At 40.1% G+C, this 25,851-nt stretch overlaps 5 protein-coding genes across 5 annotated transcripts; 2 read left to right on the forward strand and 3 right to left on the reverse strand.

The window, feature by feature from the left end:
• Positions 1-14,897: 14,897 nt before the first annotated feature.
• Positions 14,898-15,313, reverse strand: IAQ61_008174 (uncharacterized protein; the record flags this gene model as incomplete). The annotated part of the gene is made up of 3 exons (XM_066097881.1): positions 14,898-14,957; positions 15,009-15,140; positions 15,197-15,313. 3 exons carry the CDS (start codon positions 15,311-15,313, stop codon positions 14,898-14,900), a joined length of 309 nt encoding a protein of 102 aa, XP_065952378.1.
• Positions 15,314-18,727: 3,414 nt separating this feature from the next.
• Positions 18,728-19,447, reverse strand: IAQ61_008175 (uncharacterized protein; the record flags this gene model as incomplete). The annotated part of the gene is made up of 1 exon (XM_003840308.2): positions 18,728-19,447. The coding sequence occupies one exon, from the start codon at positions 19,445-19,447 to the stop codon at positions 18,728-18,730; it is 720 nt and encodes a 239-aa protein (XP_003840356.2).
• A 1,612-nt stretch (positions 19,448-21,059) lies between these two features.
• On the forward strand, positions 21,060-21,446 carry IAQ61_008176 (uncharacterized protein; the record flags this gene model as incomplete). The annotated part of the gene is made up of 2 exons (XM_003840306.2): positions 21,060-21,289; positions 21,384-21,446. The coding sequence occupies exons 1-2, from the start codon at positions 21,080-21,082 to the stop codon at positions 21,444-21,446; spliced, it is 273 nt and encodes a 90-aa protein (XP_003840354.1). The 5' UTR covers positions 21,060-21,079.
• A 1,802-nt stretch (positions 21,447-23,248) lies between these two features.
• Positions 23,249-23,827, forward strand: IAQ61_008177 (uncharacterized protein; the record flags this gene model as incomplete). The annotated part of the gene is made up of 1 exon (XM_003840305.2): positions 23,249-23,827. The coding sequence occupies one exon, from the start codon at positions 23,249-23,251 to the stop codon at positions 23,825-23,827; it is 579 nt and encodes a 192-aa protein (XP_003840353.2).
• Positions 23,828-24,666: 839 nt separating this feature from the next.
• On the reverse strand, positions 24,667-25,449 carry IAQ61_008178 (uncharacterized protein; the record flags this gene model as incomplete). The annotated part of the gene is made up of 2 exons (XM_066097882.1): positions 24,667-25,291; positions 25,340-25,449. The coding sequence occupies 2 exons, from the start codon at positions 25,447-25,449 to the stop codon at positions 24,667-24,669; spliced, it is 735 nt and encodes a 244-aa protein (XP_065952379.1).
• Positions 25,450-25,851: the final 402 nt, after the last annotated feature.

Here is a 25,851-nt window from a genome sequence, read left to right on the forward strand (position 1 = left end):
GCGTATAATAGTATGCTTTAAGTAGACTAACTAGCCTAATTACCTACTAGCCTACTAACTTGCACTTAATAATAGGGACTCTAGTATAACTAGTATTAGCCTAAATCTGCTTTTAAATAGGTATACTATAGACACGCTATAAAAGATAATATTACTACTAGTAAAGCCTAAGAATCCTTATAGAGAGGCTATAATATTCTTATTATACCTATAGAGGGGTATAGAGCTAGCGTAAGCTACTATTATATTCTAATAGTAATAATAATAAGAAGTAATAAACTAGTCTTAACGCCTAGCTAAAAAGTTCCTAAAAGGTAATATAGTTTAGTTTATAATACGTAATATAAAGATAAACTAACTAAGTAAAAAGTTTAACTAGCTATAGGTTAAGTATAAAGTAATAGAAGTCCCTACTCTACTTATAGTAGTATTAGACTTACTAGGGAACTTATATAAGACTATATATATAGATCTACTAGAGAGAGCTACTAATAATCTACTACTAAGCTAGAAGCTTTAGAACTTATAACTAGGCCTAATAGTTACTCTAGAAAATAAAGACATAATACTAGATAAATAGGAAGTAGAAGAGATCCTTTATATAAAGAATATAAGAGAAAAAGGGAAGTATTAAGTCCTAGTAAAATAAAAGGGGTATATTAATCTAATATAGCACCTGCTAGAGGTAGTATAGGATACTAAGGCTCTAGATAGGTTTAAGGAAAAGTATAGGGATATTGCGTATAATAATAGCCTAATACGTATAAAAGCTAGGAAGCAAGGGTAGAAGAAAACTAGAATAATAACTTAGACCTTTATTATAATTAAGAAGTAGAAAGGTATTAGAGATATCTTTTATTTATCCTTATAACACTCTAAGTAAGTGCCCTACTACTAAAGTTTTATAAGGAGGCTAATAATTAGGTAGTAGTATCTATACTATTACTATCTATAACTAACCCCCTCTTAGCCCCCCCTAAACTATTATTTATATTATCCTAACGCCTCTATATCTCTTAGTAATAGTAGTAACGCTTACGCGTAGTGTAGGTAGGGGAGGACTTAGTTAATAAGTATAAGCAATAGTAGTAGTAGTAGTAGGAGGAGGGTAGTGCTTTAATAGTTTACTAACACGTAGCACCCTAGGCCTAAAGAAAGTAAATATTAGAATATATAAAGGGAATAAAGGGAAATTAATACTAATAATAAGAGTCTTAATACTATAGGTAGTGCGCTTAGTAGCGCTCTTAATCCTATTAATATAAAGGTTAGTTTAGGCCTAGGTCTTGTTTATACACTAGTTAATACGCTAGAAGGTAATACTAGTAGTAGTAGTAAGCTATATAATATTATTATTGCTATAACTACTATATAAAGGTGTAATAGTAGACTAAAGTAGAAATACTAGAGCACTAGTAGTAGATAGAATAATAGCACTAAGCTAATACTAATTATAGGCGCGCAAGTAGGCAGTAGAGGCAAGTAGAGTAATAGCGTTATTAGTTTAAGCCCTTAATATAAGATCCTTAAAATAATAGTAGAGCTAGTAGAACTATAGTATAAACTAGTAATAGGTGCCTTTAGTAGGTTTCCCTATAAAGGTGCTAAGGGTCCTTTTCTTTATAATATAGAGGCAATCCTCCTAGTAACTATAATAAAACTAAAGCTAGTTATAAAGGGCTTAGCAAATATTAGGATTATTAGCAAGGATAGCTTCTAATTAAGTATAGGTCTTATAGCTATAATAGTAGGACTTATATAAGCGCCCTAGATATAGTTAGAACTTGCTATAAAGAAAATAAAATTAAGGGGAACTTACTACTACCTTTCTAATAGTTATACTTGCTAAAGAGATAAAGCTAGTTAATATACTAATTATAAGGAAGCAGCTTTATAAAACTACTATTATACTCCTTATTATCTAAGTTACTAGAAATAATAAAGCTACTAAGCAACTATATTTAGGGAGATATATACTAAGTAAAGAGTTAGTATAGGAAATATAAGGAGAATATTAAAAGTACGCACCTTATCTTAGTAGGCCTAGCGCGGGGTCTAACTACCTTATAGTAGATCCCTACTACTAGTACTAGTAGTAGTAGATAGGGATATAATAAAGGCTAGATAGGCAGGATTTAATAGATAAAGAGTAGAGAGAAGGGCTAATTAGTAAGGAAAATCTGTTATATAACAAAGTAAGTTTAGGAAATTTATAGTAGGGTAGGATAGCTATATTAGAACTTTTATAGTAGGGTGCTAAAATAAGCGTATAGATACTACACGCGCGTACTACTTAATATATAGGCCTATTATAAATTAGGAAGGAATATAAAGATATAATAATAAAACTAAAAAATATAGTAATAAAGCCTAATATAGATTATAGAGGATAAAGATATAACCTTAAACCCCTAGAAAGACAATTTTACAATAGTTTATAGGGGAAGGTTAGGGGTATGTAAAGGGCTTAGGCTTATACCTAAGCCTAGGTCTAACACAAGATAGACTAAGTCTAACACTACTACTAAGCAAACACACTAGACACCTATAAAAAGGCGTAGAGGGCTTACCTCTCCTTTAAGATACTAAATACTATTATCAACGCTTATTGCATTCTCCCTTAAGGCCAGTCTATAACAGACAATAACTAGAGTAAAGTCCTTCCTAGGATTTACTAGATTCTACTAGCAATTTATAGAAAACTTCTCTAAGATAGCTAAGCCCTTAACTACTCTCTAGAGCCCTGCTACCCTATTTGTATAGACTTTAGAATACTAATAAGCCTTTAACTAGCTTAGGAATGCCCTGCTAGCAATCCTAAGCTTAGCTTACTTCTATCCTAAGTACCCTCTAAAACTAGAGATAGACACCTCTAATAGAGTTATTGCAGCTATCCTCTTATAGGAGCATCCTAATAGGAAATAGTACCCTATATCCTTCCTTAGTTAGACCCTTACTAGTTCTAAACTTAACTAGGAAATCTATAACAAAGAATTATTTATAATAATCCGCGCCTTTAAGAAATAGCGTGCTAACCTAATAAGTACTTAGCACCTTATTAGAGTATACACAGACTATAGAGCACTAGAGTACTTTATATCTACTAAAGTCCTTAGTACTAGGCAAGCTAGATAGCTAGAGGTTATAAGTCCCTTTAACTTCTAAATTAAGTATACTCCTAGATCCTACAACGCCTAAGCTAATATCCTAAGTAGAAGGGAATAGGATATGTTTAACCTTAAGACTACTTAAAGGGATAATTACTTATAAGTAATAATTACCCTAGATAGGTTACACCCCTAAATTAACTCTAACTTAGCGTAAGACTACCTAGCTAAACGTTCCTTACTAATCCTTGCTTTAATTATAGTAGTTTAGAACCCTATAACTCTTAGATCCCTAGAACTTATTAAAACTCTTCTCTAAGAAAATAGGTCCTTATTCCTAATAGAAAGATTAGAGTTACCTAAGCACTATTAGATAGAAAATAGACTCCTTCTCTACTAGGATTAACTTTGCGTGCCTGCTAGATTAGTCCTATATACTAGACTAATTTGTAAGGCTTATAATTAAGTGTCTACTACTTACCTATTAGCTACTAAAACCTATTAGATTCTAGCCTAATATTACTACTAGAAAGGTATAGAGACTACCTATAAACGCTACGTTTAGAACTGTATCCTATATAGAAGAGGGCACCTAAGATAGCACTAACTCCCTAGTATACTCTACCCCCTTCCTATCCCTAGTCTACTAATACAACACCTGTGCATTAATTTTAAGGATTTTCCCTAGGATTAACGTAGTTACAATTAGATTATAGTTATTATTAATTGCCTATTAAAGCAAGCTATTACTATCCCTTGCTATAAAACTATAGGTGCCTAAGGTATAGCTACCTTATTTATTTAGTAGGTGTACTAATTTAGACACACTCTAGATACTATTATTTCTAATTAAGGCCCTTAGTTTATATCTAGTTTCTAGTCTAAGTTCTACTAGATTATAGGCACTAAAGTTAAGCTCTCTACTACCTACTATAAATAAACTAATAGATAAACTAAGATTATAAATAAGTATATTAATTAGAGACTAAGGCCTTTTATATCCTATTACTAAGATAACTAGAGTAACCTACTACCTATAATAGACTGTGCCTAAAGTACTCTTCTATATTTATTGTGGAAGTTTGGATCACTAAGGTTAGGAATGATTTGGGAGATAGATTATTAGATTGTATCTACTACGATCGGACTTATATATATAGAGCTTTAGCTACCCTTACTAGAGGGTGAATAATTAGTAAACCTTCCTTACTAGAGCTCCTGCTTTTTGTTAGGCACTTAGCAGTAAGCTAGCAGTTAATTAGATAGTGGGTTATACAGGGGTATTAACCAGGATTAATTAGGATTAATTAGGATCAAGATGCTCCATAATCTAGTTAATATCCCTCCTGCAACATACCCCCTAGGTATAGGTAGATCTTTTATTATTGTTGTGGTTAAGCTTATAGTTAGTAGGTAGTATAGCTAATTAGAGCGTTGTATATCTAAAGGGTTAAATTAGCTTACCCTTTAGATACTAACTAGCGCGCCTTCCTTGTTTAGCCTGCGCTTGCGCGCGTAGATATTATCTAGACAGAGCTCTATAACTTTATCTACCTAACTATAATCTTTACTATAGCTTAAGTTATAAGATTATCTAACCCTAAAGATCTAAACTATACCTATATCCCTGCTAACCTATCTTAGTTAAAGTTAAAACCTACTACTTACGCTCGCTCTACCTGCGCTGCCCTTATTACCTCCTGCGTAGCTAAAGCTGCAGTTGCTAAAGCTACTACTACTAAAGAAGAGCGCGCTACTACTAAGCGTAAGGCTATAGTAGAGTGTGTAGTAGCTAAGTGCGTAGCTACTGCTACTGTGGCTAAGATCGCGAAGCTAAGGAAGGGTGCTCCTGCTCTAGCTCCTACTACTCTAGCTCTAACTCTAACTCTAGCTCCTACTCCTCCCTAGACCCCTCCTAAGGCCCCTGCTCCTACTCCTACTCCCTCTATAGCTCCTAAGGAGACCCTAAGATCCTCCTACTGCAGAGAGCCTAGCATTTATCGTGCTAAAACTTGTCTAAATTATCTGCGCTCTACGCTCTTTAATAAGTCTAATAGTAAGTGCTATAACTCTTCTAGTAGGGGGACTTAGTATTAGTAGTGCTCCTCTAGGTATAGCTATATCCTAATATATATAATCTATATAAGGATTTTTCCTTTATAATACTTAGTAAGATTGTATACTAATAAACTAATAGCCCTAAGCTTGCCTAACGTTCTATACTATCCTTCCTAGTAAGGAAGTAGGTAGGTAAGAGCTAAGACCTTCTTAAGGATAAGAAGCAAAGGGTCTTAGTGCTCCTTAAGGAGAGCAAGGCTAAATAGCAGGAGCTAGTAAAAGCTGCTACTACTGCCGCTAAGCTTGCGCGCAAGGCTGCTTCTATAGCTAAGGGCGCCTAGAGCTCCTTATTAGAAGATAAGGACTCTAGCTCCTCTAAGGTTCCCTCTATAGATCCTAGGATAGGGCAACCTAGGCAGCTCCCTATAGACTCTAAGGCACGCTTTGCGCGCGTAATAGAGCTCCTTAGGGAAGCTACCTAGTTAATAATAGAGAGGTAGGCTATAGTTTATTATTCTTATATTATATATTAATAGATCTTATATACTACCTTACTTTAATTAATACTATATAATATATGCTCTACTATTATATAACTTTAGGTGCTCCCTAAACCTTATAAATTATTATACTATTAGGTTTTTAGTAAGCCTATTAGCTAGTATATTACTAGTAGGTAGGTAGGCAATGTAGAAAGATCCCTTTGCATGCTCTTGTCTAAGCTACATGTTTTAAATATCTACATAGCGCAGCTTAGTAGTAATCCTTTTATTATTACCTACTACTAACCTAATAGTTTATTAATTATTATAATTAATTATCTAGGTAGTATCTAAAGTAAGGTGTATTTTAGTTAAAAAGCGTTTTAACGCTATTACTTCTTTACTTACTTGCTTAAGCGCAAGGAGCTCTGCCTTAGTAGTTAAAGTGGTAATAGTTAATTATTAAGCTACCTTCTAAATAATAGGTCCTCTAAAGAGCGTGATTAGGTATCTATATAATAATTGCTAAGTATTAATATTATTAGCAAATAACGCATTACTACATATTATAAGCTTATTAGGATCCCCTTTCCTATATTAGATTAATTAGTATTAAGTTTAGTATAGATAGACAATCACTTAATTAACCACATTAAAGTGTTGTTTAGATAGGTTAGTAAGGTATTAGGAGAGCTAGGAGGCTATATAGGCAATATTAGGGCGCACTATAATTAAGGTGTAAAGGATTAATCTAACGCGCTCCTAATAGTCCTTAATCTCCTTTTTAGTAGCTTCTCTAGTGCTCTTTTTAATATCTTTACTTAATAGTAGTGTAGTAGGGAATTTTCCTATCTCTACTAGATTAAATTTCTTTGCAATCTTGTTAATATATTTATTATAAACAAGCGTTATTATCTATCTCTTTCTATCCTAGATTACTCTTACCCCTAGAAACTAGCTTACAGGTCCTTTTTCTTCTATAGTATATCTTTACTTTAGAGCTTAGATAACCTTGTAAGCTTGGCTTGCGTAGTTTTAGTAATAGAGCAATAGGATATTGTCTACATAGAATATTAACAAGATACTACAATCTCTATTAAAGAATAGGCATAGCTCCTCTTTAGAAGCAATAAGCTTATTTTCTTAGAGTGTAGTTAAGAGCTTATTATACTATAATAATAGTAAGTCTTTTAATCTATATAGAGCTTGTTTAAGCTTAATATACTTCCTAGGTATTTAATATCCTTTAGGTAGCTTGTAGATAACTATAGGGTGTTAATCCCTTAAGGTGTTAAGGAAAGCTCTAACAACGTTATATTAATATATCTTAAGGTTAAACTTAGCTCTAATAGCTATTGCAGTCCTAAAGGTTTAAGCTACTAGGGTAGCTGCGTAGGTTAAATAAATTAAGTTAGTAAGCTATAGATCTCCTCTTACTACTATCCTTGCTTTGCACTTAATTAGGTAACTATCCTAATTAAGCTTATATGTAAATACCTATTTAAGTAGGAGTAGATGCTCTCCTATAGTTAGCCTATTAATCTCCTCCTAGGTACTAGCTTTTAGTAGAGTATTAATTTCTTTATATGCTACGTCTCTAAATTACTATCCTATTTAGTAGTTATAGAGATCCTTCTATTATTTTAGCTCTTTTTATAGAGCGTCCTAGTGCGTATTCCTTTTAGGGTTTTTAGGAGATTTGCTCCCTATTGCTGCTGCAATTATAGCGTGGATTATAGCGTTTAGTTTAGGATATACTAAAAGATTATACAAGGGATTTCTAATTAGATCTATATCTAATAGATCTATTACTATGTATATCCCCGCACTTGTAGAGCCTCCTAGTGGTTTATTAGGGTCCTGTCCCTAAGCTTGCTTACTAACACGCGTTAGTAGTAGTCCTTTAACTTGTGGTTTTCTACTTCTTCTAGGAGCTCTAGGTGCTGCTTGTAAGGGATCTGCAGAAGATATAGAATCTAGTCCTAAAGCGGGTAGGTAGGAGCTCTGCTTACCACCCCTATAAGAGCTAGATAGGGTGCCCTTACCTATCTCTATGCTCTTATAGAGTGACCTACTAATAGCACTCTCCCCTCTAGGTCTTTCCTAGGAGCTACCTATTGTGGCGTTAAAGTAAGTTAGATTACTACTATCTTAGGTAGTAAGACCCTAATCTATAACCTATATAGATCCTTTGTCTCCTATACTAAAGTTTAGTTCTAGTATTAGTTTAGGAGTTTAGAGCCCTATTAGCTTAGGGGACTTTGTATAGATCCTTTGTGCTAAGCTAGCTGTGCTTAGTACCCACGCTAGAGGTGTCTGCTTAGGGGGTTGTGAATTACTAGGCTAGCTAGCCTAATTATCTACCTCCTCTAGCTCTACCCTACCCCCTAGCTCCTACGCTAGGTTTAGTCCTCCTTGCTTACTAGACTCCTTATATTGCTCTGCTATAATACAAAGCTAATTAAAGATATTAAGCTCTTTATATACTTCTCCTATATCGCAGATCTTATCTTTGCTAATAACGTTAACTATCTTTTAAGCTTCTAACTATTAAAGCTACTCTAGATCTTTCTCTTTATAGAAAAGATCCTTATTAAAGGTAATATTCCGCGTTATAATAATCTAATTAAGCAAGGGGATCTATATCCTATATATATTAGATGCTCTATATCCTACTAGATATCTAATATAACCCTAAGGGTTTACCTTAAAAACCCTCTTGTGACGCCTAGCTACTTAATCTCTATTAAGGGGGTAAGCTTAACAGCCATAGGCGTATATTCTGCTCCAATTAGGGCAGAGATTAGTAGTTGCCTCCCTAATCTGCTCTAGTTGCCACCACCTAAAGTATCTAGTAAACTAATAATCTAGCACTTTATTAGGTAATATTATATTATAAGCATAGGACAGGCTTATATTATAGAGCTAAGTTGCTGCTTTAATAATTTTAGGCTAGAGCTTTGTTAGTAGGTTAGCACTAATCCTTATTTTAATTAATTTTGTTATAATCTCCTGCCCTACTCTTTCTGCTCCTCTATTAGGTTTATAGGTATATACAGGTAAGCTCTTAATTTTAATACTATTATTAGCTACCTAGATCTAAAAGCAAGATTCGCTACACTAAGGGAGCGTTACAACGTTATTATCTTACATAATCTTAACTATGCTAAGCTTATATTAGTTAAGTATTAAGCTCTTAAAATTTTTAAACACCTATATAATCTTATTAAGGTTTTTAGCTTATAGTAGATAGGTATAAAGCTTTCCTAAGTAGTCGCACTTTAATACTAAGATCTATTACTTATAAGCTATACCTGTTAGTATATTAAATAGATCCTATAATACCTAGTAGTATAGACGTAGTAATCTTTCCCTTAGTTATCTTAATATAACCTATTAGGCATATGTAATAGCGCAGTGCTTGCATTTACTCCTAGGAGTTCCTTTAATCCTAACGTTTATAGCTAACTTAACTAGAGCTTTAAGCGCCTTAGGTCCTAAATAGCCTAATTATTAGTGCTAAAGCTCCTTACTATTGTGTCTTAGGTAAGTTATCTAGGATCGCTAGGGTTATTTAGGCACTATGCTTTAGATTATTAGATAAGGAGTAGAGGGCTTGTATTCTAGGAAAGTTAAGTTAAACTTGCGCAGTAACTTAGCTAATACAACGCTCTTTTCTAATAATCTAAACTATAAGGTGGCATCTAGCCTAAGGAACTAAACTCCTGCTTTAAGTAATTAAGCTTCTAATATAATATTTACATAAAAACCTTCTACTAACACTACGTTGGTAAGCACTAAATCTTCTATTTTTAGACCTCTTAGTCTATTAAGAGTATTAGGGATTACTCTAGTCCCCCTGCCTAAGATTAGAAAAGCTTAAGTTCCTGCTTTAACTGTCTTATATTTAACTAATCTAAACAAGCTTTCTTCTAGGTAGCTTATATTATTAACTAGGTGCACTGCACCCCTATTATTAAAGATAGTGCTCTTTAATAGAGCGTAAGCTTTAAAGTCTATAGTTAAATAGATCCTGTTTGTTTTCTCCGCTATTAACATAGGGTTAATTAGTGCCGCCTAGATACTGCCTAGATAGGTGATCGCGTTTTCTTTTGCCTTACTACCATAATCTTAATTATTAGGATAGGACTTGATTAGAGCTTTTCTTAACTCTTTAAATTTTAGATTCCTATTAATCTTTTTCTTAATCTCTAATTATTAAGTAGTAGTAAGCTTGTTACCTATATTAGTCTAAGCTTTAATAACATTTTTATATTTAGGAGGTTTCTATAGGTAAGATCTACTATATAGGTATAAAGACTCCTTCTTAGGTTAATTAGAAGGTGGAGCTCCTAATATTGCAAACACTCTAGGACCCTTAGAGCTTAATCTTATGTTGTTTTCTTGGAGCAGTAATAAATAGATCTTAGTAACCTATAGGAGGTTATAAGTTAGCTCTCCTATTACTAACTTTTTAATAATCCTTTAAAATATAGTTTAACCCTAATCTAGTAAGATCCTAGTAGATAGAGCTTTAAGATAATCCTGTACTGCGAGCTATCCTTTAATATTAGGAATGTTGTATACCTTAGCTTGCGTATACAGGATTATCCACTCCTTCTACTAGTAATTAGTATCTTAGCTACTTATCTTTGCCTTAGCAAGATAAGCTTTGTACTACGATCTTACTAGTGTTATAGCGCTTAAGTTAGTTAGCGCTAGGTTATTGCGGAGCACTTAGATTAGTGCTTAGAGGGTTACTCTTCCTTAATTAACAAGCTCTATATAGGCTAGGGTAAGGATCCCTTAATCTACTATATTATTAACCTATATAAAGAGGTTCTAGATTACTAATAACTTTAATGCCTAGTCTAATAAGCGAGCTTAGTACTATACTATTTAGAGTTTATACTGCTTGCTTATTATGTTAGATAGCGCGATATCTATTAGCATGTTAGGCTTAATAGGTTTATTCTTAAAGTGGTTTTTAGTATCTAGAGCCTTAGGGTCTACCTCTACCTAGATCCCTTTAGTTAGGGCATAGTATCTAAATTAAATATACTAGGTGGGCTAATTAGTTAATCTAGTAAGTAGGATATCCCCCTTTAGGATTTAGTTGCTTATAGTAGAAGAGTAATAAGTAAGCTTCTGCTTAAGAAATAGTATAAAGAGTAAAGCTTGCTAGCTTAGTGTCTAAGTTAAATAATACGCTTAAATAGATAAGACAATCTTTAATAAGGTAAAGCGCGAACTAGGCTTATAACTATAGAAGTTTAGATTACTAAGGTTAGGAATAATTTAGGAGATAGATTATTAGATTGTATCTACTACGATCGGACTTATATATATAGAGCTTTAGCTACCCTTACTAGAGGGTGAATAATTAGTAAACCTTCCTTACTAGAGCTCCTGCTTTTTGTTAGGCACTTGGCAGTAAGCTGGCAGTCGATTAGATAGTGGGTTATACAGGGGTATTAACCAGGATTGATCGGGATTGATTAGGATCAAGATGCTCCGTGATCCAGTTAATATCCCTCCTGCAACATTTATCTATTAGTATAGCTCTATATTAGCTCCTCTTTAGTTCCTTACTAAAGCAAAGTTAGTATTAGAAACTAGAAAAGACCCTATCTACTATACTAGAGAAACTAAACTATAAGGACGCCTTATCCCTTACTACTTAGATATATAACGCCTAGAAGATTACTAAAGAAAATATAGAAAGAGCTTAAGACTAAATATACTCTACTACTAATTACTATTACTATCTAGTTAACTAGAAGGTTAGTAACTATATTTATCTATCTACTACTAATCTTGCTATTTTATAACCTAGCTAAAAACTATCTAAATAATAGGAAGGTCCCTTTAAGGTATTAGAATAAGTAGGAAATATATATTACCTCTAATTACTACCTAGTTCTAAGATCTATAACGTTTTCTCTCCTAATATACTATATAAAGATCCCTAAGACCTATTACCTAGATAAGAGGCTCTAAAACCCCCTAGTACCCCTATATAAGGTATAGAGGAATAGGAGGTAGAAGAAATCCTAGCTAGTAAATTATATTAATCTAAGCTAAAATATAAGGTTAAGTAGGTTAGATATAATCCTAATCCTACTTAGTATCCTACCTCTAACTTTATAGGTGCTCCCTATAAATTATAGGTATTCTACTAATAGTATCTAAATTAGCTAGGTCCCCTACGTAGCTTACTAAAATAGATTTAAGCCTAGGAAAAAGGTAAAGAGGATCTAATATTACTTTATAATAATTATACCTAATATTAGAACTAATTTATATCCTATTTAGCTATATATTATCTATTAACTACTATCTATTACTATTATTCTTATTACTATTTATTATTATATCCTATTTAGAACTATCCTAGAACCTTTAAGGTTCCTAGGACACTACCCCTAGGAAACCTCTTTAATCTATATCTATCTCTCTATTAGAACCTAGTTTAGACTCTATATTAGCTAAGATAGCACCTAGACTAGGCTTCTTTACTAGCTTTAGGATAACTAGTGTAGTAGGGTTTAGAGTAGGTGCAGGAGCAGGGGTAGGAGCTAGGATAGATTTAGACTCCTTCTTGTAGAACACCTTTATCTTAGCCTACACTAGGAAGGTTACCTCCTAATTTAGTGCTAATTCCTCCTTAAGTTTATTAATAGCCTATATTAAGCCCCTAACTACTAAAACTATCTTATAAATACTATTCTAAAGCTAATATAAATTAGATATAGTAGTATAATATATAGCTATAAGGATCTTAGTAGCTTCTATACTCTTAGTCTACGTATTAGTAATAGTAACGCACTTAGCTAGGTTTTAGGTAGTTTCTTAAATAGTAGCCTTAAACTACTTAATATCCTTCTAATAAGTAACTATAGTATCCTTATCCTTATCCCCTTTAGTAGGGTTTGCTACTAGGCTATAGTACTTATTAAGAGCACCCTTAAGGGTAAAGTACTCTTAGCTAATAAAAAAAGGAATCTACTAGGATTAGTAAAGGAACCTTATTAGACTTAGATACTTACTAGATTATAATACTTATTCTAGGAGATATAGTACTAGCACTTCTTAGAATTCTTTAACTTAAAATTAAAATTATTAAACCTACCTCTAGCTAGAGCCCTAACTGCCCTTATATAGAGAGCGCGATAAGTAATAGGGAGGACTCCTAGTAGTACTAGTACTAGTATAGCTAAAGGTTCTAATTTAGATTAGTAACTACTTAATTATATAGATTAAATACTTACTAGATTTTAGATAGATTAGGTTAAATAATTAAAAAATAGGGGATATAGGAATAAGAAAGTTAGTAGGTAGAGGGCTAGTTATAGGTAGGCTAAGGATAGGGGTCTGTGCCCTAGGAACAAGAAGTAAAGGTAAAGGCAGAGGTAAAGGTAGATTTATTTTGTAAGAGCTTTTCTTTAATAAGGGATCTAAACCTAATCCTAAGGATAGGGACTATCCTTTATCTATAAGAGGGGGTAGTATAATAATAAGGTAGAATTACCTACCTATTATTCTATACTAAGTTAGGCCTAATAAAGGCCTAACTTACTAATATATATAGAGAACAGCTTACCTATAGTTAGGATAGGTATATTCTTCTTATCCTTTTATATAAGACCTATAGGTGTAGGAATCTTATCCTTTTCTATATAGACGCGCACTCCTATATACCTTTAAGTTGTATAGGATACCTTTTGGATGCCCTACCTACCTAAGTCGTTACACTAACCTACTTATATAAGACCTAACCTAAGCCTAAGGTCTATATAACCTAACCCTACCCTAAGCCTATAGCCTATGCGACCTAAACCTAACCTAAGTCTATAGCCTATGCGAAAATTTGTAGTTAGGTTTAGGTTAGGTTTAGGGTCTAATATAAGCTAACCTAACCCTAACCTAACCTATACCTATTTACTACCCTAGAGGTAAGCCCTCTACGCCTTTTTATAGGTGTGTAGCGTGTTTACTTAGTAGTAGTGTTAGACTCTATCTATCTTATATTAGACCTAGGCTTAGGCGTAAGCCTAACCCCTTTATAGATAGATTAATTTAAATATAAGATATTAAAGTAAGAGATAGAGGTTTAGTAGTAGATTAGGATAATAGTTATTAATTAAATATTAAATAAATTAATACTATATATATTAATTCTTATAGGTACTTATACTGCCTATGATCATGTAATCTTTCTAGCTTGGGCCACTCTGGCCTATGCTCGGGTCAGCAGGGTCGGCGGAGCCCTGTGTCCTGACAAGTAGATGCATACTATCGTTCAGTGCTCCGTGGCCAAGTCTCACCTGCGTGCTGTGGGCTGTGGCCATAACCCAATTATATGTACATAACGCATCTTAAATGAGTTACCGGTAGTTTACCCTAGATAAAGCCTATGCTGGGTCACCCACAGGATAAGGATTAGTATATCCATGCTATCCGTCGCAACCACAATTTCCCGCCATATATATTCCACGAGGTAGTCTAAGAGTGTTAATCTTTGCCCTTTTTTTGAGTGCGTCAAGAAGAGCTCCTTGTTGGAGGTAATCTTGCGGCTTATAGTAAAGTATGGGAAATCAAGGTATGCAAAGGTTTTACTAATATCTTCCTTGATGTAGTTGTATACAGGTAGGTCGCGCCCAGCATCTCGTGGGTCGCGCCTCCTACCCCTAAACGTCGCGTCAACCCTCCAAGGGATGGTGCAACGCCTACATTCCTCATAATCATCAAGTAGCTAGCTCGAATAGGGTAGACATAGACCACGCATACCATCAATGAGTGCTCAGTGGCCCGTCTCACCTGTAAATCGATCAGTCCGAAGTTCAAAGACATCTTAGGTGTTCTTAGGAATTAGTAAAAGAAGAATACTTTATAACCTACGTAACCGGTAGATCTAGAAGAAATTAGAGTCCAAGCTTTCACACTTGAAACACAATAATCACTATTAAGAGATCATCGCGAGAAGTGTATGAATAGAGGCTATCAGACCCTAACGCTCCAATATCTCACTAATATCATATCTTTTCTAAAATGTCGGCTTTAGTGCAGATGATAACAAATCTTACACAAGTAGTTCAATCAGTGTTTTTGCCTATCTTGGCTGTTGGCTAGTCTCCGTTCATAAGTAGGACCTAGCATTTTCCACTACACGTCTTTTGAATTTCCTCTCCATCCATTGTTTTCATAGCCTTAATCTATATCGGATTCATCTTCTATGAATTGATCTAGTCTAGCATGCAACCCCATAACTTTCTTTAGTAATATGACAGTATCTGCAACAATCGGCACCCTACAAAGTTTGTTAGTATTTTTCTTGTAAACACTTGCACGGGCTACATACGCATTTGGCCATATCTTGTGGGCATTTGTTGTAATTCGCAGTTTGTGCTGAGCATTTATACCATTTTTCATGTTTTGAGCATGAATTATTATTGTAGCACGTCTCCCATTCCCAATATCGGTCTTTATGACACTACTTTAGATGTTAGCTTTGCTACGTGCTAAGAGGATTTAGCATGGTGGTTATACCTGTTCTCCCCTCTCTACCAAGCCTACCGCATTGCCTGGGGCATTTCCAGGAATTGAAGCTGCACAAATAAGGCTTGCAGCGTAAAGAAAGAGGGAGGCTATAGTTGCGTGTCTCATCTTAAATGCTGGGAAATCTTCTTGTGTGTAGAAGCCTGAGTTGTAAGAGGAAGTTATTTTATAGAGCTTGTAGTAGAAACACAATAGTGGTCCAGTTTTCAAGTATAAGTACTATTGTGGGTTTGAGTACCTTGATGGTTCTAAGTATCTATATAACTAAGTACCTATATGGCTCTGAGTACCTATATGGCTCTGAGTACCTATATGGCTCTGAGTACCTATATGGCTCTGAGTACCTATATGGCTCTGAGTACCTATATAGCTAAGTACCTCTATAGCTCTAAGTACCTGTATGGCCCTTAGTCCCTCTATAGCCCTAAGTGGATGATTATTGCATGGACAAAAGCAAAACTTCCCATCCGCTTAACCAGTTATAAGTGAAAGCAGTGCACGGGCAGATGTGGTGTTAGGTAGGTGATAAGTAACTACCAGCAAACCCGCCGCTGTCACACCGGGGGTGTGTATGTGTGTGTATGTGGGGGGGAAGTGTTCTTTTTGCCTGTTTCTTTTGCAGTATCCGACGGGAGGAGAGGTCCAAAAGTAGAGTGTAACGTGATCGTCTTGTCCTAGTCTAGGAGGATGGGAGCTATCTATGGGCAAGCACCGCCAAGAGGCTAAGCCCATCCATGAGTCACACGTGACCAAGGCATTCATGACACAGCATCTTTAGGGCTGTTTGTTCTTTGTGGCGAAGCGAAACATAGTCTCTTCCTTTGCCTTTTACAATTGCTACTATCTATCCTATTTATCCAAGTTTAGTCTTATAAATAGTGTTCCCCAATACATGACAGTCTTGTTTACTGCTATTCACCCCTAAGCAAGTCGCGATGTCCTATATATACCTATGGTAAAGCTGAAAATAGCATTACTGAGCTCCCCACATCTGTGCTATACATTATGTACATTTGGGACTAGGGCTTTTGCTACCTATAGTATAGATTAGGGCATTCTATAAGAGAAGATGACCTCTATATAAGGTATGAAAAATATGCACACTGTTAATCTATGAGAGATATGAAGCGTGTATATGGCTCTGCCTTGTCTATTAGCGAACTGTGAGGATTATCTTATTGATCGTTGACGTAAGAAGGAAAAATCTGGTTGGGATAGTATTAGATGTTTGGACACTGTGTGCGAGGTGGCTCGTATGTCGAGGGTTCCTTTTGATGGCGAGAAGAAGTTTGCTGCATGCAGGAGTAAAGATTTAGTTCCTCTTCATAGAGTTTCTCGCAAAAGGGAGTTTTGCGGAGAACATGCGGAGTTGAGATTAAGAAAGAAGAGTCAGAGGGGGGTGTTAGAGTAGCACGTTGGAGATAATTTGTGTGTACCTTGATAGCACGGCAGAGAATTTGGTAGCAGTGAAGCAAAAGTTTACCATGCATTATTACGTTTCTCATGTTATATTTGTATGAAGCACAAGGAGTAACAGGGTTCAATTACGTTTGTCGCGATAGGAGAGGAGGGATGCTGAGGTGCTTGTTGCGCTGATGACGTAGGGATTAAGTGACTAGTTAATAGATTGGTGTGGATGTTGCGATATGGTTACAGATGAGAGACATTCACAGGCAGATGATGTAGAATTGCTATATGGAGTAGACATTCGAGGCTCCTTGGGAGCCGGAGGCACATGGAGCAGGGGGAAGGAAGCACATTCAGGTGATTCTGACAAGTGTGAGAAAGATAGAAAGAGAGATAAGATAGGACCTCTTGGATGCGATAGAAGAACTGATGGCAAATTGGGATACTCGAGTGCAAAACAAGACTTGAGCAACAGGATCAAGCTATGCCAAATTCGTGGTTGGTTGATATGTCGCCACTGTATTTGGACTGCGCGTAGTAGAATGCGAACACCAGGGAATGAGCGGCTGGAGAGCTATATTGCAGTATACATCATCTACATATCTGGTGATGCGTCAAGTTTGACTGAGGCTGTAATATTTTTTCCATTGCCTTTAGGATCTGTGCTTCTGCCAGTTCGCGCGGACACCATGTTACGAGAAGTGATGAGTGAGGGCAAGTGCGCATTATCTATAAACCCGCAGATATCGAAGGAAACCACTGAGCACAGCCTAGCTACGATATGCACGTCAATCCTGCGAGGCTACATTTCTCAATAGCATAGCACCACGTCGAACTGCCTACCATGATTGCGCAAGCCAAGATAGGAGATGTAGGACGCGGTATATAGCGTCCACATCCACGACTCAGGACATCTTCCTAACCCATTAACGTAATCGCCAATAACGACATGGTTCTAGGCGATGATCAGCGTGAGTATTTGCGTTGTTATAACCTGTGATTGACCGAGCCAGCAACTAATTTGTGGTAGTCTGACTGCGCCTCGCACTCGGAGATTGACCATTTTGATCAGCGCAGTTTGCACATCATTGTACTGTTAGGGAACGGCTAAGGCACGCAAGCTTTGATTACTGTGGCTTTTGTCGAAAATCGAATGGATTGCGCCTTTTGAGATTGGGATGGGCGATGACACCATAGGCAGCGTTGACGGCCATGGGGTGCTGAACGTGTCTAAGGGGGTTGGGGAGGGGGGATGACAAGACTAATTGTGCTAAACCGCGAGAGGCGTGGCGTGCTGTTCCTCCTCGTGGTGGCGACTTAGTGTGGCAATATGGACTTTGTTAAGATGTGCCTGTGCAACTCTCAACTCTCCACGTTTCCCTTGGCCATATCGCGTTTTCGGGCACCTATATTGGTAGGTAGGTGCCGGTATCGCGCTCCAACCTTATTCCGACCCGATCGCTCGTATGCAGTATGCATCCATCCCCCCATCCCCCATCGCTTGTCACCGCACAGAGCTGAGTTTGATTTGACGAGTACAAAGGAGCTATTGCAAAAGCTTGAATGGGCGCAGCGGGTGGCTCTTTGGCGCAAAAAGCCGAGCTACAACTGGTGTTCTCTTGGTCCAGAAGTTTTCTCGTGGCTCCAAATCTCCGCATCAGGCGCCCCCTTCCCCCTGAATGGCGCGTAGATATGCCACACTATCGGCCCTCGTATCTGCAAAGAACCTAGAGATGTCAGATTTGTCAGAATTGGGATGTACACTTCGTTGAAGACGGGCGACGATCGCTGACTGTGTGGGCTTTTCAGTGCTAAGATTGACATTAGCCACACACTCTCACATGAACAGGCACGCACGTTGCACAGACGTGCTTGGCACAAGTTGGGTCACAGTGCGGATGATATCACATAGGCAAGAGTTTCCGACAACTTTTCGGGATCGTAATTCGTGAATGCGATAATTGAACAAAAGGCAAAAATACTGTCCCTACATGAACAGCAGCGAGGACAAAAAGCGTACAAAAAGAACGTACGATACAAGAAGTGAATTCAGACCCAGCGCATGCACTGCGATCTCTTCTAGAAATCTCCTACAACTGAAGCAATTCTCCACGCTTAGGCGACATCGCAGCACCAGATTTTTTTGTGTACGCCGCAACCGAAGGTAGTGTATTGAGGATCGGTGAGAATCTTGGCGTGACCAACCTGGCCATTGTAGACCCATCCATCGGACATAGTCTGGCAGATGCCATCGAGACCAAAAAGCTGGGGCATTTCGCATAACCATCCTCCGACGAAAACCTTCTCGAAGTTGTTCTCATCACCAGGAGCAAGAACCTGGCCCTTGCTGCCTTCGAAGAGGAAGTGAGCCATCTCGCCGTTGCTACGCAGAACGGTCCTGATGGCGTTCTGCTCAAGCAATGCGCTATGTTGAAGCTCCGGCAATCCCATCTTCTGGCGCCATTTCTTGATGATAGCCTGGTAGCTTGAGTCATCTGGAGTGGGCTCAGGGGAGGGTTCGGGGGATGGCTCGGGAGCAGGTTGGGGGGATGGCTCGGGAGTAGGTTCTGGAGTAGGGGCTGGCTCGGGAGCAGGCTGAGGTGTATCAGTGATAACGGGAGCAGGGGGTGCTTCCCAATCATAATCAGGCTCGTCAGGCTGCTCGGGGTAATCGGGCTTGGGAGCGGGGCTTGAGGCGGGCTCATCTACGTAGACAGTGTGGTAGACAGTCTCGACTACTACGTGGACGTTGTTGGCTGGGCTGCCATAGTTCCAAGGGGCCGCAACGACAGCGCCAGCAAGAGCGGCGATGGAGAGAACAGTGGTAGAACGCATGTTGAGTGATGTGATAGATTTGGATGATCAGGTGGTGGGGGTGGAGTGGTTTGACGTAAACGGGAGGTAATTTTTTTTGGTAAATCGCTGGGAAAGAATGGTTATGCCGAAGGGCGGTAGAGAGCGTGGTTGTCCAAAAATGACAAAGTGTAGAGAATGACTGGAAACGTCGAAACCTGGAAGTCGCAGACCTGAGAATTCCTAGAGCCTGGCAGAGAGCGCGGGAACAGACAACATTTATACAGAGTGGGACTAAAGCAAGCGCCATGCATGGTCAGGAAATGAAAGTGACACCCATGAGTCCGCCACGGCCCTATACTGCGCACATGAGCCTGTGCCTTTGGAGCTAGGGTCTCTAGGCAAAATCCTATTCTAGCCCAGCCCTTGGTAACCCGCTTGGATCCTTTCATCTCACCGTGCCGCGCTCGTTGTCAACCCACACAGTGCTCAAAAGCCCATGGAACCAGCCCCTGGCACTGGACAGTGTTGCCTCGGGCTTGGAAGTATCTTCCCCAAGAAACAAAGAACCGGGCGGTAAAAAGCACGCTCTGTTTCTTGATCTGCAAATGCTGACATTTCGATTCGTAAATGGTTCGTATCCTCGAGAGATCTGACAAGCGTCAGGGGCAACCAAGCTATCAGAAGGCTTGCGCGGGGGTGACGTTCCTTGACGCCCGCTTATTGTAGTCTAGACGACATCGCTATGTCCAAAAAGGCAAGACCTTAAGAGACGGCAATGTGTGCATTTTTGTGATTGGTTTACTAGACAGCCCCTGCGCGTACCTGACATGGCTTTGTTTCAGGTGGTTGCCCTGGTCTGTTGAGCGTGCCGTATTGTACTCTCTATGTTGCCAATGACCCGGCCGTCCTGTCGTTTGTGCATTCGCGCACAACTAGCGCCTGTACCGGTACTGTAGTCTTGCTGCAAAGTTTCACTCATGGTCCATATTGAATGCCATTGCTTGCCCAAGCGGAGAAGACCCCAAGCGGAGAAGACCCCAAGTCTGTGCGAACTTGTCGAGAAGTCGAGACTCCGGGAAGTGGAACCTCGAATATTCCAGGCCGACGACACCCTTCTGTGAAACGAACAAGCGTGAAAAATCGAAAAAGACGCTGGGCACAACGTAGAATCGGCAAGATGGAGCTTGCGTCCCGTCGACGTGGCATCCCACCGCTATTCCAGTCGGTTTACAGGATCGCAGGTCTGCGACAAACTTTCACTACAGCAGTACCCTCATGACACTGGCTTACCCCACCGATTGTGTCACCTCGGAACTTCAAGTAGTGCATGGCCACGTGTAGTACGAGACAAGACCACAGGTGGTCAGTGTTATTATTAAGGCGGGATCTATCATCTGGCTGGTGCCGATTTCGAACCTTGAACCGAAATGCGTCATTTCTCGAAATGCCACCACGCTGGGATGGTAAAAGACTGCAGATGAAGATATGGGGGCCCGCAGCAGGGAGTCCCGGAACGTTTTAATCTTCCACCCGCTGCCGCGTGATTGTCTGTTACCACCTCATTTCATAGCTAATGAAGTAATGAAACACTGCCGTGCCATAGGCTGCCGTGCAAGTGCTTTCATGATGTGAATGTCAACCCTCTTCCAAGTACATACGAGACTCCGCTTCATGACGAATACAAGGAATTGCGCGGCCACAGAGTCGAGCCGTGGTCTCGCCGTCGATGCGTATACTTTTGTTGGGAAGATCGGAAGACAAAGGCCAAAGTCTGGAATGGATTTTGTGGGTTGGAATACCGGTATTCTATCAATCAACTGGGTCGGCCTGCTCCACTGTCATGGGTCAGAGAAAAGGAAAGTAATTGACGAAGTTACTGTCGTAAGTAGCTCTTGGCCTTCAACGTAGGTACCGTACGTGTAGGTATGTACCGGTGCCGGTATAGCAGCACCTGCGACATGATATGCGATCGCAGATCAACAAGTCTGTGGCTGCATATCCAACTTCGCACGACATTCACCACTCGGCAAAGTACTAAGACTGTGAATCCTCGGTCACGCCCCAATGTCGGGAAAGAATGAGACGCTGACGCTGGGCCGGTGCCCTTGATCTGCACAACGTCAAGAGATGGAAACATGGAGAATTGAGGACGACGACTGCTATCGACTATATAGGCTTAGCCGCTTGCACCCTCCTCCGACACGCCCGAGCCCCACGCGTCCTCTCTTGGACTCTTCTTTAACGTTGCCTCTCCCCGCAAACTCTGGCATGTCATCATGTTAGTAGACTATCATCAGATGCTATATAGTAAGTTCGCGCAACATGCAGCAGAGTTTTGTCTTTTGTGGCTGGCCACGCGTCTTGCATGTCCTGTAACTACTTGTCCAAGGAAGCCTATCATCCTTCCTCAGGTTCCATTAGCGCCAACAAACTACGGACATCAACTGCAAGAGTGCGGGCACTGGACATACTAGGGTTTCAGGATTCTTGACCTTCAGCCAGTGAACGTTCTGCGGCTCCAGAAAAGGGCCACCGGCTGTTTTATTCACCGGGATATCTCTTTACTACATGCTTCGACTTCCGAACTCTCTGTTGTTAAAGGTTTGACAGCGCTGACTGTTTGAGTCTGCGAACGAGTCTTCGACGAGGTACGTCATCTGATGGATTCAGCGGACGACATCATGTTAGTCGATTTTGCTTTCACAGCTACAGTAGCCTTCCAAGTCACCAAGTATGCACGTTGCAGTCTTGGAAGTCTAGTACATGAAGGCCAAGAGTCGGGTTGTCGTAGGCACGCTGTCTTACGCCATCTCCATAGCGCGGCGGACTTTTACCGAGTACATTACCACTGACTGATTTCAAAAAGACCAGTGACAGCTCTCTGTGACTCTCCTCGGCTAACTTTCAACCAAACAGACTGATAGAGTTGTTTGTGATCGCATAGGCTCTCGTTTGCACATTGAAGCTCTAAAAGATCCTAGTTTTCCACCATACCCCGCTACAGGAAGAGAAATTCTTTGGTCATCCAACCTTGACATGACCTTCCTTCTTCAATACGTTAGTTTGCGAGGTGCAAATAGGCTCGCACACGACAAATTGTGTATTTCATTTGGGATCACTGCTGCCATCGGTGTGGATATTGTGTGGCTGTTGTGCTTACGGCTTACGAAAACCCGCTCACTGCATCTCTGAGACATCGAGCACGACGCCGCGAGAACATCAGCTGTTGCGGACATAAAGCATCGCAAGCGATCCTAGACGAGGAGAAGTCTATGCGGCGCGACCCGGTGGCACTTTCAGATTCCCTTTGAGCGAAACTTCTGTTGAAAAGAATGGCTAATATCTGGGTATATTTACACTCAAAGGTCAGGCGGCCCTTGCTTATTCCCATGAATGCAAGCCCGATTGGGCAATCTGACCAACCACCTGTCGAGACTCCCGCATAGTGAGCGTACGGCTGAACACCAACGCAGACCGAGAATACTGCAGCTGTTGCCAGACAAAGGCGGTGTCCTAGGTTTTGACATGCTGTTACACCTCGTTTCGAATGTACGGCTGTGTCTCAGGAAGCAGTACTCACTGTCAAGTGGTTTTCTTTGTGTCCCAAAATGTTCGAACATGGATAAAGAGTCGCAGTGCATAGCTTTGATCTATCTCTCTCCATTTCAGCACCTGCCTTGTTCTTCCCATTACACTCTTTGTTCATTGTAGCTCCTGGCTCTAGCACGCTCGTTACTCGCATTACCTCACAGTCTCTCTCTCTCAACCCCAATATCAAAGTCTTCAAATACACTGCCAAACGACCGTGTAATTCCCATAAATACTTCCAAATACAATACAATGCACTTCAACCCTCTTTTCACCATCATGGGACTACAAATGAGCCTCGCCCTAGCCGGCAACGCCATCCTCAGCAACCGCTGCTCATACGACATCTGGGTCTGGAGTGTCGGCGAGTCCTCCTCCTCAGGCCCCATCTACATCCCCGCACGCTCCCAGTACTCCGAACCCTTTCGTAACGCAGGCACTTCCTTCAAAATCAGTAAAACAAACCAACTTGTCAGCGGCGCACATACGCAGTTTGAATACAGCATCGTGAACAACAACGTCTGGTTCGACATCTCGCTCGTCGACTGCGCCAAGGGCGAGAACGCTAGTGCGTGTCCTGGCCAGGCCGAGGGTTTGGCTATGGATAGCCCGAATGCGGCCTGTGGCCGTATCAGTTGTGCGCCTGGTAGTTATTGTCCGACCCAGGCGTATTTTGTGGATACACCGGTGCAGAAGTTGGGGTTGGCTGAGCCGGTCTTCGCGTGTCCTGGTGCGAGTACCAATTTGGATTTGTACATGAAGATGTGTGCTAATCAGGCGCCTATTAAGCGGAGTGTTGCCGGTCGATTGATGGCTGAGCTTGGAGGATAGGGGTTGCTGGGCTTTTCGTATATTTCCATTTCGTCAGTTTACGATTGCCTAGCCTTTGAGGCGACGAGTTCTTTATGATACCAATATACTGCCTGGCTTCTTCTTTAACATTTTCGTCTCGAGTATCATGTGTTGTGCTTGTGATCGTACCATAACTGACTTGCCATCGCTCGACTCAAATATTCATAATGCAGTGTTGACTTTCCATGGCATAACATTGGAATCATCGCACCTGTTACTAGTATTCTGCCATACGCCATTCAAAATAGCACTGCCTGCCACAGTCCCACGTCTGTCTTACGCCTTACACCTTATCTCCAGCAAAATCAGCAACACATCACTTTCCAGAGGTCCCACCTCCATCAAGTAAACATAGCATCTAACCACCACCAGAATCCCCTTTCCCTTCTTATTCACATCCAATGCACCAAACCCCCACAAGGGATCAGATCAACAGGCCAGGCCACGCCACTCACCCAAAACCGACAAGCCCAATTCTTGAGGAACCTACAAACAAATGCGTCCATGAAAGCGGGGAAACGCCGTGATACTTCGCCTCCAACTACCCCAATGTCGTGTTATCCGGTACAGCATAGATGAAGCGAGCACGACATGCTGAACGGGATCATCGTGCTTTTTTGCAAAGTGCTTCGCTGGAAGTCCTTTGTTTGAGTTGGATATCATATGTTCCCAGAAGGCGAGCAGTGGGTAACAGAGAGCCTTTGAGATGATTGAACGGTGAATCCTATTGAAACTCCATGGCAACTCGATTTGAAATGTGTCGGAGTACTGTGCAAGTATTGGCGACACGCTCTACCCAGAAATTAGGAGCAGAGAACTCAACGTCGACCTACTGTCACCTCTCCAATAAAACTTTGGTGCTTCTGAATTTCCCTCTCTTCAGGCGGTGTGCCTGGTGGACCGCCCACTATGACACTTCCTCGCCCACTGCTGCTTATACTTTCGTTTCCACTTCCTCCATCATCAAATCTCATTCTTTTACTTCCTCTCTCCATGCTTTCTAAATGATCTCTGAGAATCTCAACTTCTTCCTCTTTCTCTTTCCATAACGACAGCACAGCATGTCTCTCCTCAGCTATCCTACGCTCTTCCTCGGCTTTCTCTCTTTTTACAAGGGCGAGCACTGCGTCCCGTCCCGATTTCGCTGCTGCCTCGACTTGCATGCTATTTCCAGTAGAGCATCCGATTGCGCCAAGTATATCGCCCGTCGAAGATAGGATAGGCATACCCCCTCCCAGTGATGTAAAGCGGCCACACAACGTGCCGCTAGTTCCGCTGGCCGCACAGTTTGACCATGAATCCTCGTGGTATGCTGAGGTGGGAATGCGGTTGCTAGCGGAAGTAAAAGCCATATCCATGGCAGTATTTATTGACGTTATTTTTGCGCCATCCATGCGTGTGAAGGATAACAGGTGTGCGTGGGCGTCAACTACTGCTATGCTCCTAGTTACAGTTAGTACCATCAATAAGATATACATGACGGAGACGCACATAGGTACTCCGATTTCGAGCGCATATTGCTCCGCTGCTTCAAGAGCGGTTTGTGCCCCCGCCTGAGTTAGACTAGGCAAGGATACCACTGCCGATATTGTTGGAGGCATGCTGTGATTTCGATGTGAAGATGTCCAAGGTCAACACAAAGCCAGACCTTAATTGGGTTGTGTGCTTTGTAAACTCAAGTATGTTCGTAATAATACACAGGTGAAGTAAACAGGTCTCTGTATGAAGGATGCGCGATTCGGCTCACTCGAAAAAAAGGATATCCGGCGACGCTACAACAATCCACCAAAATCCTTTTGTGGAGCAGCTCGCTCAACGATGGGGGACTGAATGATCTTTATGGTTAGCAACATCATAGCAAGGACGAGGAGCTCCGCCAGCCACGGTAGAGACAGTAACTGTGCGCGGATCGGCCTCAAGGGTTCCGGGAAAGAGACGCACTGCAAAACTGGGCAATCAGGCATCACATATCCTGTTCCTGACATACACATATTCTAGCAAGA

This window comes from Plenodomus lingam, assembly GCF_022343315.1.
Source record: "Plenodomus lingam strain CAN1 chromosome Unknown contig_3, whole genome shotgun sequence".
NCBI lineage: Eukaryota > Fungi > Ascomycota > Dothideomycetes > Pleosporales > Leptosphaeriaceae > Plenodomus > Plenodomus lingam.